This window comes from Elephantulus edwardii, unplaced genomic scaffold (genome assembly GCF_000299155.1).
Source record: "Elephantulus edwardii isolate Elephantulus edwardi_28Jun2011 unplaced genomic scaffold, EleEdw1.0 scaffold00167, whole genome shotgun sequence".
NCBI classification, from domain to species: Eukaryota; Metazoa; Chordata; class Mammalia; order Macroscelidea; family Macroscelididae; genus Elephantulus; species Elephantulus edwardii.
Genome location: NW_006399917.1, coordinates 3115978 through 3128922, shown reverse-complemented (window position 1 = coordinate 3128922; position 12945 = coordinate 3115978). Strand labels below are relative to the sequence as shown.

Genomic DNA, 12945 nt, shown 5'->3' with positions numbered 1-12945 from the left:
GCATAGTATTCCATTGTGCGAATATACCACAGCTTCTCTACCCATTCGTTTGTTGATGGGCATTTAGGTTGTTTTCAACTCCTTGCTATTGTAAAAAAAGCCGCAATAAACATGGGTATACATATATCTACTTGGATGTCATTTATGGTCTGCAAAGAGCTTTTTAAAAAACAAAAGAGGTGAACATACACATGGACTTCACCTGATGGACTGCACAGGTGTCAGATTGACCACATCTGTGGAAAGATACACTGGACAAGGTCAACATATGCATCAAAGTTAGGCCAGGTGCTAACTATAGAACAGAGCATAATTACTCATGTGCAAATTCAAATTGAGGCTGAAGAAAATGAAAAATCCACAAAAACCAAAATACAATCTGGAGTCTGTCCCACCATCTCAGTTTGAAAAACCATCTCAAAAATACGTCTGAGGCATTGAACACTAATGATTGAAGACCAGATGAACTCTGGGATGACATCAGAGATATCATCCGTGAAAAGAGCAAAAAGTCATTACAGAGCATGAAAGAAAGAAACCAAAATGGTTGTCAGAAAAGACTGGGAGAATTGCACTGGAACATTCGAGAGGCCAAAACAACGGGAAGGATTGCCAAAGTGAGGGAGATGAATAGAAATGAAATTATGGTGAACATTGAAAAAATGCGAATCCCAGAACTCTTGTTTGTGCTCATGTGAAACCTAGACCTACACCAAGAAGCAGTTGTCGGAACAGAAAAGGGGTTAGAGTTAACAGTTAGCCATGATTTGTTATGTTCTACAGGGTCAAATGCCTTTTTGCCTAGTCATTAAAGCACAGAGAAACATATTTCGGATCTGCTTTGCTTGAAGCCAAGATCCACCTGACACCAGGAGGTGATATTCTTTGTGCCACAACCTCTTCTAAATCCAACATGAATTTCTGGCAGTTCCCTGTGGATGTATCATTCTTGCCATTTTTTAATAACCTTCAGCAAAATTTTACTTATTTAAAATCAGGAAAGGTGTGCTTCTGTATTGTACCATGTCTCCATACTTTTTCAGTCTGTATGCTGAACAGACCATTGGAGAAGCTGCACTAATGAGCAGTGTGACATCAAGATCGGAAGAAAACTCCGCAGCAGACTGTTATTCAGATGACACAGCCTTGCTTGCTGAAAGTGGACTTGAAGCACTTCCTACAAAAGATCAAATACTTAAGCCTTCAATATGGATTATATCTCAACATTATACTATTGTAATTCATTATTATTAGGTGCCGTCAAGTCAAATCTGACTCACAGCGACCCTGTATACAATAGATTTGAACCCTGTCCTATCCTGTGCCAGTCTCACTGTCTCTGACACACTCAAGCCCGTTGTTGTGGTCACTATATATCAGTCCACCTGGTTGAGGGTCTTTTCCTCTTTTGTCATTCCTCTACCTTTCCAAGAATTATGTCCTTCTCCAAGTAATAGCACCTCCCCACTGCGCCCCCCCCCCCCAGCAACATGCCTTAAGTATGTGAGATGAAGCTTTGCCATTGTTTCTTCCAGAGAGCACCTTCTCCAAGACCTACCTGTTTGTTCTTTTGGCAGTCCGTGGGACTGCAGACTTGCCCAGTGCAATACATTCCTCATCTCCTGCTTGTGGTATCAAAGGTATTAATTGTGGATCCAAGTGAGGTGAAGTCATTGACAGTTTCCGTCTTTTCTCCGTCCGTTTTTCGTTTTCTTGACGTTAAGATGCAATTTATATTGGATTCATATGCAATTCATATGACTCCATACCTTAACATTGTTGTTGTTATTGATTGCTGTCGAGTCGAGAGTGGCTCATAGCGACCCTATGAACAAAAGGCCTGACTCCTTTCTATAACTGTCGTCATTTACCATAATTCATAGAGTTTCCAGAAGCATGTTGTTTAGGAAGTGGATGCCACTTCTGCTTCCAAACCTTAATATTAAAGACAGCAAAACTCCTCACCATTGGACCAGTAGGCAACATTGTGATAGATGGAGTCAAGATTAAAATTTTCAATGACTGCATTTTAGTTAAATTCACAATCAACACCCAAAGTAACAACAGTCAGGAAATCAAAAGATGTGTTTTTATTGGGGAAATCTGTTGGGGGCCTCTCCAAAGTGCTAATGAGCCCGAATGTCCATTTAAAGACTAAGGTGCACTTGATCCAAATCATGGTCTTTTCAGTTACTTCCTACACTTTTGAAAGTTGGGCGGTGAATAGGCATGACAGTAGAAGCATCAATACTTTTGAACTGTGGTGTTAAGAGTACTGAATACCCCATGGACGGACAAAAGAACAAACAAATCTCTCTCAGAGGAAGTGCAATCAGGAGGTGCTCCTTACAGACAAGGCTGGTGAAACTCATATACTTTGGGCAAATTGTCAGGAAGGGCTAGTCCTTGAAAAAGGACATCTTGTTGGGGAAAGTGAAGGGTCAGAGAAAGACAAATGAAAGGTCGACCCTCAACAAGATGAATTGACCCAGTGACATAGAGTGTGACACAGAGGTCATGAGCCTGGTACAGGATGGAGCACAGGTCAGATTATAGTCCACATGGTCCCTGTGAGTCGCAGGCAGCTCGATAGCACCTAACAACAGCACTGTTCCCTTTCCATGGAAACTTAGAGCAATTGAGTAAGGGGCTCAGGGCCACGGAACTGGGCCTACAGTCTAGTCTGCTGGATGTCTGATTGCCATGGAGCACTGGCTGGTGTTGTCAATAGACCAGAAATATCTGCTGGTGGCAAAGATTCAGTTTCTGAGTATCCAGCAGTGTCCAGTATGAGCGCTGGCCATTCCCCCTGACTTTTTTGGCACACATCTTTTTGAAGCAAAAGACTCCGAGGCTGCTCTTCCCTGCTCACATTCTCTGAGTCTGAAAGGCCTCAGGGGGGTAACTTTTCCCAGTACAGATACTGTGGATGCCTTGAAAAACAGACTCTTTCAATTCTTGGTGGCAGAAGTCCAAAATCAAGGTGTCAGTAGGACTACTTCTAATCTGGTTTATACATCAGTGACAAAAAAGGGAGAGAGCAGGGCAGGGAAGGGCCTTTTCCCTCTTGTCATTGACTAGATAATGCCCATCTTACTCCCTCTGGGCAGCTGATGGATCCAAACCACCTGCCTTTGGGTTGGCAGCACAACTCCTTACCCTTTAGTTAACAGCACTGCTAAAAGATACCACAGTAGTACTTAGTAGGGAACTTGAGTAGTTGGTGCCATGAGCCATTTATAAACTTGGTTTACCTTTGACCTAGCAATGCTTTATTTATTTTAAAATGAACCAGTCAAAAATGTACTGCAGTAGAATGTTTATTGTGACGCAGTTTAAGACTCTCCCCCCCAAAAAAATTCCACGTGACCATCATTTTTGTTTTAGATATGACAAACTAAAGCCTTACTTAGGAGTGTGACAAGTGGTGTGAGACAATTTGCTAAATGAAAGAGAGGAAGATCCTCGGCGCGATGAACTGGCCCAGTGACTGCAGCGATGGGCACAGGCGTGTCAGCGACAATGAGGATGGCACAGGACAGGACAGGGTTCAGCTCTGTTGTTCATAAGGTCGCTGTGAGTGCTACTCAGACACCACTATCAACACCATGTCTTAACTTTAAAGTAAGTGAAAGTGAAAAAGCTACTTATATTTTGCGGCAAAATGGCTTTTGCCCCAACACTTACCCCTTCAGGACCCCTTGCAGAGCTAGGTTTTCTCCTCAGGCTTTCTCCTCTGGCTTTGGAGTGAAGGCCCAGCTGAGTAGTGCAAAGGATGTTCCAGACCAACCCTAGCAAAAAAACATTGGCCCTGATTTAAACACCTCTTTGTTCTTAAATCTCAAAATCCGGGCTTTCCTCTTAGCTACCAGAATATATGGCCCTGTCAGTGGCACAGCCAGTATGCTTTCCTCCAGAAACCAGCCGTCTGATAAGATAATGGCAGTGCTTTTAGTAATTAGAGGAAGTTGAATGTCTCATGATTTGGGAAAAATTTCCAGTTTTGGAGGGGGGGAAGATTTTTTAAAATCCCCACCATAAATAACATACTGTTTCTCAGCTAACTATTATTTTTAATTAGAGTTTGAAGGATCCAGATAAAATATTAAGGACACGATGTGTGTTGGGTTTGTGTGTGTATACGTAGTATGTATCTTTAAGCAGGATGACAAATAATAGAGCATTATTATAAGCAGATATTTAGATACATGCATTTATTGTTACTGCTTTGACAACTTACCACCAACTGGGTATTTAAAACAACGGATTTTCAATGAGTTACCATCCTACCCCAGTAGCAATGACAAAGTTTAGTAGGGTAATAAGCAATAAATGTTGGATGGGATGTGGGATGTGGAGAGGTGGGAACTCTCATACATTGTTACTATGTTGGTGGGATTGTAAAATGATGCAGTTACTCTGGAAGAGTTTCCTCAAAAAGTCAAACATAGAAACTCCATATGACCCAGCTAATCCACTACTAGGAATTTACCCCAAGGTAATTAGAACTGAGACACAAATGGAGATCTGTACACCAGTGTTCATAGCAGCATTATTTACCATTGCAAGAACATGGAAACAGTCACATGTCCAACCATAACTGAATGAATTGAGAAATTGTGGCACATTCATATAATGGATTACTATGTAGCACTCAGAAGCAACAATTTTGAAAAATACTATATAGCTTGGAAGTGGCTGGAGAGCAGTATGCTGAGTGAACTAACTCAGTTTCATAAGGACAAATACTACATAAGACCTTTATTGTGAAAGTAGAAGGGTAACTAGTAAAACATGTACAGAGACTCAAGAAGGGGAATGGGGAACGGAGAGGTGATGACGAATATGGGGTGAACCACAGGGCTACACAGTTTGGAGGGTGGGGGGGAAGCAAATGGGAAGGATCTGGGCTAAAAGGGTAATAATGGGCAATGTCCAATAATTTTATAAAACATAATGCATGAGAATGATTGTATGAAGCACAATGTGAATGAAGAATAGTGTGAATACAATATATATAAACTTTGTAAGCAAGCCAATAAAAAAAAAGTTAAAAAAAAAACCAAAAACCCTCCACAGCAACCCCTCCACAACAGGCTCTGTCAGAGCCCTGGAAGTCTGAAGTCTGAAATTGAAGTATCTGCGGAGGCTCTGGGGACAGTCTGTATTTTGCTTCTCTCAGCTTCTGGTCGCTATTGGAGTTCCTTGCCTCAAAGCCATGTTGCTCCTGTCATGCTTTGTGGTCACACTCATGCTTCCTCTTCTCATCTTCCCTGTCTTGTCTGTAAGAGCCTTTGTCAGGAGACGGAAGGCCGTCCAGAGAATCCAGAATGGTCTTCTTTCTCAGGATCCTTAACTTCCTTCTCTCTGCAAAAACCTTTTTTTGGTGTGTGTACAAATAAGATCATTTGATATATCCCAGGGCCGAGGACACGGACGTCCTTCTCATGGCCATCACTTCACGTGACTGTCATCAGGCGAATGTTAACTGAAACAGTTAAAGAAGCCCTTTGATGTCGAGAGGGTTAGGTGTGGTCCCCATACATCTCTCTCCAGGCTAGTTTTTCTTTTTAAACAAGTTAACTGTGTCAGGGGAGATCATAGCCATATTCTCTTACTCATTGCCGTCATGTCGAAATAGACTCATAGCTGACTCTTCAGTGGAGTTCTTTGCAGTCTTCCCCCTCCCTCAGTTTCTAGGGTAAAAAGCTGTGTTGCAATCCGGAACGTACACAGTTCAAATCCACCAGCTGCTCCATGGGAGAAGGATGGGCAGTCTCCTCCTATGCAATTAACCGCCTTTAAAACCTATGGATCATCTATGGATCTGTTCTGACTCAGTGCTACACAACACAACAGCAGCTGCTGAATATAGTACAATATTTCATTCAGAGCTGCCACTTTGGGTTTTGAACCTTTCCTACTTTGAGGTGACATTTTTAATCACTCTGAGTATTCACATTAACATTATCTAAACCAGGATGTGGTAACGCATCATTTTTGTAGATTTGGGGTCTTCACTGAATACTCACCATGGCACGTTTATGCAGAGGGCTGCCTGACCAGCTGTGCTGCAGGAAGCTGTGGCGTTATATTCCAGGATCTCAGTTTTGATTACTCATTCCTGCCCTAACCCAGAAATATAGTGATTCCCTGCAGATTTCTTACCTTTCATTTTTCTTATAATAGAGCCTTTAAGCCTTAGATTGCTCTTGGCTCTCTCTGTGCCCAAGGTCATCTACAGCTTGTCTTCTCATTCCCATCTCCCTCAGCCCCCAAGTGAAGGATTCTATGAAACCATCTGTGCTTGGTGAGAAATGAGCTAGCTGCCTTTCAGCTGGGCTCTACCCGGCTTTGATTTGGTCCTCCTTGTGGCATTGGTCACATTTTATATTTCAAGCCTTCATGCTTGGTCTTACTTTCTGAGAACACTAGCAATTGGCTAAGGCCGGTGGATTCTGTGTTGCTTGTTGGCTTATTCCTTCCAGAGTCTAGCAGAGAACATGGTTGTTGGTGGTGGTGGTGGTGTTATGTGCTGTCGAGTTACCTGTGACTCATAGCGACCCTATGTACAACACTTCTGAAGCCTGCCCTGTCCTGAGCCAGTCTCACTGACTCCGAAACACCTACCCCCATTGCCCCAGATACTGTGTCAATCCGTCTCATCCGAGGACTTCCTCTCCTGTGCTGTCTTTCCACCCTTCGAAGGATGATGTCCTTCTCCAAGGACTGGTCCCTCCTGGCCACATGCCCAAAGTATGTGAGACAGAACCTCAAATATGGAAGGAAAATAGAAAAGTATTAGGTAAATTAGGGGAGATTATTGGTAGAAAGGGAGCAAATATAGTATTAGGACAATGTCCTTTCCATTCCTGTGCTGTTAATTCATAATGCAGCAAGGATTTGGATCAAGGAATTTTTTTCTCTTTATAAGGATATTTATTTGTAGTGCACTTAATTTTTGTTAATAAGTTGTATTGTGTGCACATCAGTGGCACGAAGAGTCGAGTGGATCCGGACTCACAGGCATCCAAGTATTTCAGGGTAGACCAGGACTCCATTTACTTTCTGATTAAGTAACCTTGCAGAAGCGAGCCACCAGCATTTTCTTGCAAAAGCCTCTGTGGGGGGTGGGTCCTCGAACCGTGAGCCTTTCAGTTAGCAACCTGTGTGTTAACCATCTATACCATCCAGGGACGTCACTTTGTGCATTGATGTCACCTTTTATCTTTTCTGCTTCTCCTAAAGGTGTGCCCCGTCATCACCGTGGCGAAATCTGGAAATTCCTAGCAGAGCAATACCACTTGAGGTACCAGTTCCCCAGTAAACAGCAGCCCAAGGACACACCGTACAAAGAACTCCTGAAGCAGCTCACCTCGCAGCAGCACGCGATTCTCATTGACCTCGGTAAGTCCGCATTAGTGATTGGAAATGAAAATGGAGTTTTCACTTGCCTGGTAAAGCTGAAGAGACTGTCGGAGTTATTTAGTGACCTGCCTTTAGGTTTAGCAATCAAACTATACTACCGAGACTTAATTTCGAAAGCCCCTGAGTAATCACAAAGGTCGTCTTGAAGGATATGAAAATCTCTGTGTTTTCATTGGGCAGCTGGCGAGCCCTGCTTGGCATAGAGAATGGTGTTCATTAAGGCTGCGTCATCGCCAAGCTTCAGCTCACTAATTCAGATATTGATGGGGAAATTTTTGTAGTCAAATGAAGGAACCTTCAGGAAAACAATGAAGTTTTCAAAAGTGGGGCTTGGCTTGGTTTAATTACAGGAGCTATTAACTCATCTTAACTCTTATAAATGAATTTAGTAGCGAAATTGTAGGAAGCTGTTTGGGTGGGCACCTTGGGGGATTTGCTGAGCAGTGCATCACCGTGGACTGTGCCGCGAGGTCTCCCACCGTGTTGTTCTTAAGCACCATCGAGTTGGAACCGGCCCGTGGCTGGCCCTCTGTCGGATTTTCAGAAGGAGTAAATCACATGGGAGGAGACTGCCCATCTTTCTCCTGTAGAGCATCTGGTGGATTCAAACCACTTGATGTTGGGATTGCAGTGCAGCTTCTTAACCCTTGCTCACCAGAGTGACTTTAGTTTGGAAATTAGGCAGCTTTGTCTGATAAGCATGTTTAGAAAGAAAACATGCTAAAGCAGAAAGAATTGATTTATGTATGTATATGAATACATTTGCAGTTGCTACAGTGGTGAACTTGCTGAATCAGGGTGTAGCTGTTGTGGACCTTCGAGTTGGAACCAATCCATAGCTGACCCTCCAGTGGGTGTTCAGCATGGATTGTTGTTGTCAGGTGCTGTCAAGTCAAGTATGACTCAGAGCAACCCTTTGAACAGCAGATGTGAACCCTGTCCTGTCTTGTGCCAGCCTCACAATCTCTGACACACTCACGCCCACTGCTGCAGTCATTGTGTCAGTTCACAAGGGATCAGCTGCATTTAACTACTGACCAAGAGGCTGGCACTTTAAACATGGCTAGAGGCGCCTTGGAAGAAAGGCCAGGTGATCTGTGAATGTAAGATCACAACCCTGAAAACTGCGGGTTTGCCGTGACTCAGTGGCCTCTGGCTTAGTTTCATTAGGATAGGTAAAAGCCCAGGGGATTCATACCCTTTTTGGTGGCCTGTCAGCACCTTGCATTGGTCAGAGGGCGTGGACGCTGGGCTCTCTTTTGCTTCCTTCCTCTCAGAGGGCCTCTGTTTCCGCTGGCTGCATCGTTCCTGGGGAACCCAGCTGGCGTGGAGTCAGCTTCCCTTCCAGCACTCAGCTCTACTTCCGGCTTGCCCATCGTGGTGGCTGCTACCCTTGCAGGTCCATTATCTTGCTACACCGCCCTGCAGTGGCCCTGCCCTTGTGTGGTCCCCGCAGCTCAGCAGCCAGGATGGAGGACTCTGCCCCAGAATTTGAGGTGTGGAAGTAGAAGAGCCAGAGTTGAGTCTTTTTGCTCCCACCACACAGAAGACCTTAAAAGATAACTCTGCACATGGTCCTGGTTCACCCTGGGCAGCACAGTTAACTTCTCAGTAGCTGAAAGCTTGAAACAGAGTATCAGGAGGCTTGGACGGAGGGTCATGATGAGTCAGAGACAATTCAGTGGCAGCTTCTATCATCACCCTCCTCAGGACTGTCCCTGTGACATTGGAGATGCTCTATGGTATTTTTCTGTGGTGTTGAATAAGGCATTATGTGAGCTCTCAACCTCACACAGCCCTCCTAACAGGGCTGGGAGGTTGACCCTGTATCCTCATTAAGAGGTGAGGAAACTGAGGCACAAAGGCATCAAGTGCTGTTCATGGTCACACAGTGAGCTGAGTGGAGGCGTCAGGACAAATACACGATCGATCTGTGCCAGTTAGGTGCCTCCGAGCCCAGAGAAATGGCCGGCGGGAGAGGGCTGAAGATGACACCATCTCAGGCTATGGTCATGCCACAGGCCAGTCAGAGTCTGCTGGGCCCACTGAGCCCGAGGAAAGCAGTCCTCAAGAACTGCCAGTCGCTGGAGTGTGCCGATGGGATGAGTAAGAAGAAGACATGACATCATGTTCCTATCTTGTGAAATAAAGGGGGAGATACTCTGGGCTTGGAGTCCGGAAGGGTGTCCTCGTCCTCCCCCAGCCCCTTGGAGGAGGGGGCACATCATTCCTTGGGTCAGATGCCCCCTGCTCTGTGTCTCCCTTTATTGTGGTTCTCATCCTGCAGCGAGCCTTGATGTCTCTTATCTCCCGTTGTTCGTATGCAGTGACTTTTCTCAGGAGGCAGTGGAAAGGGCTAGATCAGTGCAAGGCCCTCCTCCTGACTGACCTCTTCCCCCGGGGGCTGTGGGGCCCTTGGCCTTCACCTTGCCCTGAGGAGACACTCGCCTCTCCTGAGGAGACACTGAGCTCCCCTGAGGACACGCTGACCACGACCTTTCCTCCAGCTGGCCTGGGTTCCCAGTGAGCCCGTGACTCAGCCTTTCCTGTCACATCCTCCCCACCCTGACTCTCCCCACCTCACCCTCTAACCCCGCAGAGGCCATCGCAGCACCCCTCCCTGACAAGGCTGGCCTTCCCTCCTCACCCCCCTTCTTTCCCAATCCTGGCCTGGCCTGGCCTGTCTAATAGATGTCCTCCCGAAGGTAAAAAATAACTTGTTTCCAATAATACATTTCCCAACTCACCTCTTTGCACCTCTCCAGGCTTACCCAGTGACCTGGTATGGTCTTTTCTCCTCATTTGAACTGGGAAGCCCTGAATATGGGTCCCCGATGTGGTGCTGGGCCCTGGTGAGGCTTTGTCAGGGACAGGGAAGCCTCACCTACAATTCCCTGCACGCTTTTCCTCCCCTCGCCTCCCACCAGTCAGTTGTTTAAGTTACACTTTGTCTTTAACCTACACTGTGGGGTCACTATGAAACCACAGCTACTGGATGGTACGCACAAAACCAATAATGCAGATTAGGAGGCCCTGAGAGGCATGGATGGTTAAGTGCTCAGCTAGAAACTTACTGACAGGCTGGCAGTTCAGACTCACCCAGTGGCTACCTCTGACAGCAGGCCTAATAATCAGCCTTCAGGAAGTCACAGTTTCACTCTGCACATACGGCTTTGCTTACGTCAGAATCAACTTGACAACTTAGGTAACATGGAGCGCCTGGGCCATACAAATGATTAACACCACTGGATACTAACTAAAGGTTGGAAGATCAAGTCCATCCAGAGGTGCTTAGGAATCAATGTCTAGTGATCTACCTCCCCAAAGCCATCCATTGAAAAGCCCAGGAACATAGTTCCCCTTGGATACACGAGATCCCCGTGAGTCAGACCAGCTCCATAACATCTTGTTGTGGCCTAGTGATAAGGATTTACACAGCCAACCCCAAAACAGGAGGTTCGAATCCACCAGCTACTCTGAAGGAGAAAGATGGGCAACATTCCTGTCACATTTGTTATGTTGTTGTTGTTAGGTACCCTTGAGTCGAGAGAGACCCTTAGTGACCCTGTGAACAACAGATCCAAACCCTGTCCCGTCCTGCGCTGTCCTCACACTTCCAGACACACAAGAGCCCATTGCAGCAGTCACTGTGTCAGTCCACCTGGTTGAGGGTCTTCCTCTCCTTCACTGACCCTCCACCCTTCCCAGCATCATGTCCCTCTCCAGGGAATAGCCCCTCCTAGCTACATGCCCAAAGTATGTGAGGCAAAGAAGCCTCATCATCCTCACCTCCAAAGAGCACCCTCTCCAAGACATAGCTGTTTGTTCTCTTGGCCGTCCATGGAATGTTCAGTGCTCTTCTCCAGCACTACAGCTCAAAGGCATCTGTGCAATTTACTGTCCCTAAAAACCTACTTGGGAGTCAGCTGTTAGTCACTTCCCTCTCGATAGCATCTAACAAGTCCCAGTTAAGGAATGTGTGTAGTACAGAACATAAAGAAATCTACATTTTATGGTTTTCTTTGAAAGTGACATTCCTATCCTGGACAGAATACTTGTCAGTTATTTTGTGTACTCTTGAGTTTTCCTGGGTGTTGGTTTTCCTTCCTTTTTTCTTTCTGAAATAGACTTTTAGTCTTAATGGCTCTTTGTAAGAGTTTTTCTCCACAGAGTTGGAAGCAAATCAATGACACAAGAATAAAACCTGTGAATGTCAGAACGTTCCAGGACTGCCTTGTTTCTCCAGGACTCCCACATTTTCCACCTTTGATGGGGTGTTTCCACCCCTTCCCTGCCCCAGTCTATTCCAGAGGATAATATTTGCATTTTCCTTCTCCAGCAGATTTCCACTTGATACAGCCCCCCTCTGTTTCAGGCTTTACTATAGTGTGCCATGTTTTCAGTTTGTGAGACGTTTTCTCCAACTTAATAATGTCCTTTGCACAAACGCCTGTATGAAGCTGGGCAGATGTTCTTCACTTGGCTGCTGTTCACCACAGTCAAATCAGCACCAGATTCGTGCTGACTTAGTGCCCAGTGGGATGGAAAGCAGCCCACACCATCCCTGGGATCACTGGCCATTTGGACTGCTCTGACCCTTGGGTTGACATTGGCTGGTTCTTTGAAAGAAGATCACCAGGTGCTTTCTCCTAGTTCGTATGGGGCATGGATGGTTTAGCGGTAGGCCACTTGCCTCCCTCACAGGAGACTGGGTTCAATTCCTGGCCAGTGCACCTCACGCTCCACCGCCACCCCTCCATCTGTCTGTGGAGACTTGCACGTGGCTGTGATGCTAAACAGGCTCAGTGGAGCTGCTCGCCTGAGATGGACTAGGAGAGAAGGGCTGGTGATTTCCACCTTAGATGTGACATTTACTTGTTACATACTGTGTGTGTGTGGGTGCACCTTTTGTCTTCCGGTTTTTGTTGTTGTTGTTACATACTGTGTGTGTGTGTGTGTGTGTGTGTGTGGGTGCACCTTTTGTCTTCCGGTTTTTGTTGTTGTGTACCATCAAGTTGGAACAAACGCAGAGCTGACCCTCCAGAGGGTTTTCAGGGGCAGTAAATTGCATGGGAGGAGATTATCCATTCTTTTCCTTAAGATCAGCCGGTGGATTTGAACCTCATGCCTTAGCCATTGCTGCTTAGTTTCTTTCCACTAGACCACCAGAGCTCCCTGCATCAGCCACTTGCAAGATGACTATGGCAGAGAGAACACGATCCAGTTGAAGAGACAAGATGTATTTGTGATACAGATGACACGTGTTACTAACATGAAAATAAGCAACTGCGAGGAAAGCTTTCTTAAAGATAAAAATGGTTTTCTTCAGGAAATTGTGAAATGATGATGTGGAGTTTTACCATTTTTTTTTCTTTAAATAAGTGCTTCGCAAACTATTAAATGGTTGTTGTTTGTTGTTATGTGCCTTTGAGTCGTTTGCGACTCATAGCGACCCTATGCACAACAGCCCTAAACCCTGCTCTATCCTGCGCCAACCGCACTGCCTCTGACACACCC

General features: G+C 45.6%; 1 protein-coding gene across 1 annotated transcript in view; it reads left to right on the top strand.

Annotated features, from left to right (window-relative positions):
* The window catches only part of TBC1D1 (TBC1 (tre-2/USP6, BUB2, cdc16) domain family, member 1), a 378557-nt gene that overhangs the window by 310811 nt on the left and 54801 nt on the right, over positions 1-12945 (top strand). Inside the window, exon 15 of the mRNA XM_006895424.1 lies at positions 7249-7407. Coding sequence (XP_006895486.1) covers positions 7249-7407 — 159 coding nt within the window. The remainder of the gene's footprint in view (positions 1-7248; positions 7408-12945) is intronic.